This window comes from Medicago truncatula, chromosome 8 (assembly GCF_003473485.1).
Source record: "Medicago truncatula cultivar Jemalong A17 chromosome 8, MtrunA17r5.0-ANR, whole genome shotgun sequence".
NCBI classification, from domain to species: Eukaryota; Viridiplantae; Streptophyta; class Magnoliopsida; order Fabales; family Fabaceae; genus Medicago; species Medicago truncatula.
In genome coordinates, this window is record NC_053049.1 from 4,621,453 (window position 1) to 4,628,495 (window position 7,043).

Consider the following 7,043-nt stretch of genomic DNA (forward strand, 5'->3'; position numbering starts at 1 on the left):
TTTATATATATATAAAATCTGAAATCAACTAGAATATAAATAAATACATAGAAATTACAGCATTGAATTAGTAAACTATTCATGAATTAAGGTATGATTTACTTGAAAGTTACATCATATTTTCTTTTGAAAACTGAAAATTACATCATTGAATCAGTAAAATATGCATGAATTGCTTTGAAAATCACAACACTAGCAAACAAAATAGTATGAATAAAGTCCAACCAAACACAGGTCAAACAAATTAAAAGTATATTCAACTTTTAGTTCCGTATAAAAAATGGAATAGAGATCCTCTACATTTCTTAAAATAAATTATGGGAATATACTATTATGCAAAACTGTAGCAGTATAAATTCTTGATTGCATAGGATTATGACTAATCATTAATAGTATTCCTAATGAAGCAAACAATGATGGGAATGTTACAGTATTTTCTTTTGGTATTGTTTGGTGTTCTTACTACTATTTTGGTTTTGATACAAGCTCAAGATCAATCAGGTTTGTTTATGAATTTGTCTATAGCTTCTTTCTGTCACATATTTGTAGTTGATGTTATCTTATGTTTTTCTTCTATATAATCTCAGGATTCATTAGCATAGATTGTGGCCTACCTGAACATATGACCTATTCTCAAACGACCACAGGCATAAATTATATTTCAGATGCCAAATTCATAGATACTGGTGTAACTAAGAGGATACCTCCTACAGATATTATAATCAAACAACAACTAGAATATGTGAGAAGCTTTCCAAGTGGAGTGAGAAATTGTTACAAAATAAATATAACAAGTGGTACTAAATATTTAATCAGAGCTTCTTTCTATTATGGTAACTATGATGATCTAAACAAGCCACCACAATTTGATCTTCATTTTGGAGCTAATGTTTGGGATACTGTAAACTTCACCAATCTATCGCGCATCACAACCAGTGAGATCATTTACACTCCATCACTAGATTACATACAACCATGTCTTGTTAACACAGACAAAGGGACTCCATTCATTTCAGCTATAGAATTGAGGACTTTGAACAATAAAACTTATGTCACACACTCAGCTAAATCATCAGTATTATCACTTTCCTTTCGATTTGATATAGGTTCCATCACAAATTTACAATACAGGTACAAAGACGATGTTTATGACCGTGTCTGGTTTCCTTTTCAATTGAATGAAATGAAACGATTAAGCACCAATGATGATCTATTAATTCAGAATAATTATAAACTACCAGCAGTTGTGATGAACACTGCTGTTACACCAATAAATGCCAGTGCCCCTTTACAATTTCATTGGAACGCAGATAATGTAAATGACCAATACTACGCATATTTACACTTTAATGAGGTTGAGAAGCTGGCAGCAAATGAAACTAGAGTGTTCAATATCACAGTGAATGACGAGTTTTGGTATGGACCTGAGATACCAGTATATCAGGCACCAGATGCCATATTTAGTACAAAACCTTTGACTGGAGCCACAAGGTATCAAGTTTCCCTTTTTAAGACAGAAAAGTCAACCCTTCCACCAATCCTCAATGCCTTTGAGGTATATAAACTAAAAGACTTCTCGCATTCAGAAACTCAACAGGGTGATGGTAAGCTAGCCCTTTGTTTAATTGAAAAACATACTACCTCCTTCGTCCTTAAATATAGTATCCTCTTTGATATATTTTCAACTGCATGAATTATACCTTTACTAACATACACCTAATTATCTTATATTTTTTTCTGTAATTTGTAAAGAATACCAGGTGAAGAAATAAACTAATTCTCTCTTTTGAAAGGTAACTTGTAAAACAATATTAACACTCGACAAATTTAATACTGCTACCAATTAATTGCTTAATTCCAGTAATTATTCAACATATTTAAGGACGGAGGTAGTATATTAGTGTCATTTGTGGTGTAAAGTAAGCTATGTGCAAATTGGCTTGAAATCCTTTTAACCGTTTTTTTGAATACCGAATACAAGTTGATACTATGACAAACATCAAGAATGCTTATGGGGTGACTAGGAATTGGCAGGGAGATCCATGTGGTCCCGTGAAATATATGTGGGAAGGCTTAAACTGCAGTATTGATGGTGGAAATAACCCCAAAAGAATCATATATTTGTAAGTTTATAAAACCATAAACCATATGCATAAATTCCAAAACTTTAATTATCCTCTGAAGTTTTATTTGGAAATGCAACCAGGAATTTGTCTTCAAGTGGATTGACAGGGGAGATATCATCTGCCATATCAAAGCTCACTATGTTGCAATACTTGTGAGTTCCTAATCCCATTTGATTAAATAAAAAGAAGACTAGGGTATGTTTGGATGAGGGATTTTGGAATTGAGGGAAGACCATATTTTTCTTTTCTAAATTAAAAAAATTATAAAACGTTTAAAAAATAAATCAAATGTGTTTCAAATGTTATATAGTCATCAATCATGTTATAACTTCAACTAAATGCAAAACACTTTCATGAGAGGAGAATAAATCTCATTTGGTTAAATGATGAAACCAAATCCAATCAATTTGGAAATTATTCTCTCTTTATTGGCAATTCAAAATTGTAACACTGTATTTAAATTGTTTTCTTTCAGGGATTTATCAAACAATAGCTTGAACGGTCCTTTACCTGATTTTCTGATGCAGCTGAGGTCACTAAAAATCTTGTAAGTCCCATGTTGATGCATCAAATGTAATTTCATTGATTATTAGTATAAAAGATAAAAAAGATGTCATATATTTTGTTGTGTTAGCAGAAATGTAGGGAAGAACAAACTTACAGGGTTAGTTCCAAGTGGACTCCTTGAGAGATCAAAAACAGGTTCATTATCACTGAGGTATACCTCATACTCAAAGTCAAAGCTATATTAATTCACATTATATTCAAGCAAAAGATAGACTTGTAATAAAGGTTTTTTTTTCTTCCTGTAATCTTAATAATAATATAATTGAGTTTTTTTCCTCCTAACACGAATATGGTTTTTCACCAATGATATGATAACTGATATCTTAGCACCTTTATTTTCTTTCAGTGTGGAAGACAATCCTGATCTTTGTATGACAGAATCCTGCAAAAAGAAGAACATTGTTGTACCACTTGTTGCATCGTTCTCAGCTTTAGTTGTAATCCTTTTGATTTCTCTTGGATTTTGGATATTCAGAAGACAAAAAGGTACTTTTCAGATGACATAGGATCGAGTTCATGTTCTCAAATAAGGTCTTATTTATACTATGAATAATGTATTAATCCATTGGTTTGCATGTATATCTTATAAGTTGCTATATGGTTTTAAATTGTGGCTGTGGTCGTGGATGTGGATATTATTGTCGCTGTGTTGCGCATTGCTCATAACATATTAGATTCGACTCTCCATAAAACTTTAGCTATATAGTGTTTAATATTTGCGTCATCTTGTATAAAAAATTTATTTCTATTTTGCCACATTTTTTTTTTTTCCATATCCTTACATATTTTCATCTAATTTTATTTATCACAGCTGTGGCTGCGTCTTCATATTCAAATGAAAGGGGTTCAATGAAATCCAAACACCAAAAATTCAGTTATTCTGAAATTCTCAACATTACTGATAACTTCAAAACTGTTATTGGAGAAGGAGGATTTGGAAAAGTTTACTTTGGCATTCTACAAGATCAAACTCAAGTCGCGGTTAAGAGGCTTTCACCATCATCAATGCAAGGTTATAAGGAGTTTCAATCAGAGGTTAGACATTACATTCAAGTTAAAAAACAATATATTAATTTTTATTGTAGTTAAGTAATAAATAGAGTCCTGCATTTTTTTTCACAGTTAAATTTCATAGAGATAAAAATTAAAATGCAGGCACAACTTCTAATGATTGTTCATCATAGAAATTTGGTCCCTCTCATCGGATATTGTGATGAAGGTCAAATCAAAGCATTGATTTATGAATACATGGCCAATGGAAATCTCCAACACTTTTTAGGTAATTTATATTTTATCAGCTGCGCCAACAACAATAATAGATTTACTACTTCTAATTTATCTATACTTTAAAGGGTAGCAGTCGAAGAATCTTTATATAGACTATATCGACAAAATTTTAGCAGAGAAGTTTTAGTGCAAAATAATTTATATTATTATAATATGGATTATTTTTTAAAGAAATTGGGAAAGGAGAAATTATTATTAATAAAGGTATACTAATGACCATTTTACATCTGTCCCATATGGGATTTGAAATCTGTCTCTTGAGATTATAAAGACAGGCTCTTACGATTGAGTTAACACCTTTTGGACAACAAGAATTATGAACAAGGCAGAGAGAAGAGGAACTGTAGTGAATTTTTCCTATGCTTTCGTTTTAAATGCTTGTTCAGTATTTCAAGACTAATGTATGTTTTCATGCAGTGGAAAATTCAAATATCTTAAGTTGGAATGAGAGGCTTAACATTGCAGTTGACACAGCACATGGTAATTTATTGTTTATGGCAGCATGTTTCTTGCATTGTGCTCCCTTACATTGCCCTTAGTGTGAATTTTCAGGATTGGATTATCTTCATAATGGATGTAAGCCACCTATTATGCATAGAGATTTGAAGCCATCAAACATATTGCTAGATGAGAACTTGCATGCAAAGATTTCTGATTTTGGTCTAAGTAGAGCTTTTGGTAACGATGATGATTCTCATATATCTACTCGCCTTGCTGGTACATTTGGTTACGCTGATCCAATGTAAGTGTAATATAAAAAATCAAATTGGATTGACCATATTTTAATATTTTTTAGCATTTATTCGTAGATGCTATATATACTCAATGTTTAAAATTTTCGGAGATGTAGTATCATGTTCTCATGATGGATGATCATGATCGTTATCCTATTTTATATGATTCTCCAATACAATAAAAAGCCATCAAATTACCCAATAATTGGCATTCTTAACTCACAAATCAATATCATAACTCATACTATTTTGATATTAAATGCAACCAAACACTATTTCAATCATTCAACATAAACAAGGTAAGGGAATAAGCATATTCTTACAGTTTCAAAGACATGGGAATGAGAGGAGTGAGGTTGTTGTCTGTACGCGACTTGGTGAGAGCGGAAAGATGAGATGTGGTCGAGCTTCTGATGAGGTCTGAACGAGATGGAAGCACAGGCGATTGATTGCTGCAGAATTCCTCATCGAGCTGTTTACTGGCATCTAACTTCTTGATTGCTGTAGCCTTCACACTTTCAAGAACTCCATAATATTATCTTCCATAGGATCCCTCTCCAATCAGAGAATCTTGTCCGAAATCATCTGTAACTTCTTTCAGTTTATCTGCCTGTATCTCAGGAACTTCAGTGGGCTGCACTTTAACAGTCTGAACTCGGCCTGCATGATAATTTACATAATTCCCTGCACGGTGGAATTTATCAGATTAATTTCATAAAATTCAAATCGGGTAATATAAGCAAACAAATTAACACAGTGAAGTGTCATAAACAGCATCAAGTCGCATATTATGGTCCAATTCAGTCAAATAGAACAACCTAAACTGTCTCGTTACAACCCTTGATTCAGATTTGATAATTGAAATGAAGAGAACAAGGTTTTCCAGCCATTGCCTATCATCCCTTCTGAGAAAGGTTTTCCAGCCGTTGTCTATTGTGTCGTTGCCTATAGATATATAGTCTGCAAAAAGTTAGATTGCGATATTAATTTATCATAGTATACTTTTTTTTTACATATAATACTATTTTAGTTGGTTTATAATTTGTATAATAATGAAAAGAAGAGAATAAATACATAAGTTTAAAGATCACTTATTAATTTTACTTATTTATTTTCTTAATAGATATCAGAGAACAGGAAACACAAATAAGAAAAATGATATTTACAGCTTTGGGATAATTCTATTTGAGTTGGTCACTGGGAAGAAAGCAATAGTAAGAGAATCCGGAGAAAACATTCACATACTTCAATGGGTTATTCCCATAGTTAAAGGAGGGGATATTCAAAATGTTGTTGATTCGAGGTTGCAGGGTGAATTTAGCATCAATTCAGCATGGAAAGCAGTAGAGATTGCCATGTCATGCACTTCACCAAATGCACTTGAAAGGCCAGACATGAGCCAGATATTGGTAGAGCTAAAGGAATGTCTATGTTTGGAAATGGTTCAGAGAAATAATGAAAGCACGAGTGCTAGAGATGAATTTGTTTCTGTAGCTACTATATCAGAATCCACTATTTTAGCTAGATAACCCCAATTTATAATGATATTTTTGTTCTATATTCAATGTCACTCCAAATGACCTAGTACATTAGTCCTTGTTGTATCATATAGACATATACAATAATTTGTATTCTTGAAGTTTTCTAGGACTAGAAAAATTATTGTCAACTAGTACAGTAGGAGTGATGCTTAATTAAAAACACAATTTTTCTCCTAAACTATCGATAAGAATAATGTGTATGGTAAGATAAATAAATTGTTAGTTGTTACTGTTGTGTATGCCTTCAAAATTGAGTTTAGAGAAAGTGAAGAATCGTGACACGATTTGACAACCGTGTCACGATTTCGCAATGTCGTGAGCTGTTTTACAGGGTGTCCAATCGTGACACGATTTTGGGAAAACATGACATGATTTTCGGCTTGCTGGACACGTTTTCAGAATAAGATTGGTCGTACCTTGGGCCGTAGGCACCAACTGTGTCACGATTTGGCAAAACGTGACACGATTTTGATAGCTGAAGACTACTATATAAGTGTTCTTTGTAGATTTTGAAGGAGCGGTTGAAGAGAGAGAAACTTGAAAAATCAAAGGAGGTAACTTTAGGGTTGAGGGTCTTTGATTAGAGTTCTCTTGGGTTGGGAAACATTGTAAACACCTTGGGTGAGTGAAAATCATTGAGTGTCTTGTTCATTGGTGAGATTGGGAAAATGGGTAGAAATTAGGGTTGCTCTTTGTGAGCTTGTTGAACCTAATTTCTTGTAACCCATTTGTATCTCTTTGTAAGAACTCATTGATAGTGGATTGGAGAGATCGATCTCTCCCCCAGA

The 7,043-nt window shown here is 32.8% G+C and overlaps 1 protein-coding gene across 2 annotated transcripts; it reads left to right on the forward strand.

Moving 5' to 3' along the window:
• Positions 1-341: 341 nt before the first annotated feature.
• Positions 342-6,433, forward strand: LOC11429446 (probable LRR receptor-like serine/threonine-protein kinase At1g05700). Of its 2 annotated transcripts, none has more exons than XM_024773193.2 (12): positions 342-501; positions 588-1,604; positions 1,982-2,123; positions 2,207-2,278; positions 2,602-2,673; positions 2,764-2,844; positions 3,040-3,179; positions 3,505-3,728; positions 3,849-3,972; positions 4,401-4,460; positions 4,533-4,722; positions 5,838-6,433. In XM_024773193.2, exons 1-12 carry the CDS (start codon positions 402-404, stop codon positions 6,241-6,243), a joined length of 2,628 nt encoding a protein of 875 aa, XP_024628961.1. In that variant the 5' UTR covers positions 342-401; the 3' UTR covers positions 6,244-6,433. The 2 variants fall into 2 exon arrangements, with proteins under 2 accessions (XP_024628961.1, XP_003627072.3); XM_003627024.4 differs by having other exon boundaries at positions 343-501; positions 4,398-4,460.
• Positions 6,434-7,043: the final 610 nt, after the last annotated feature.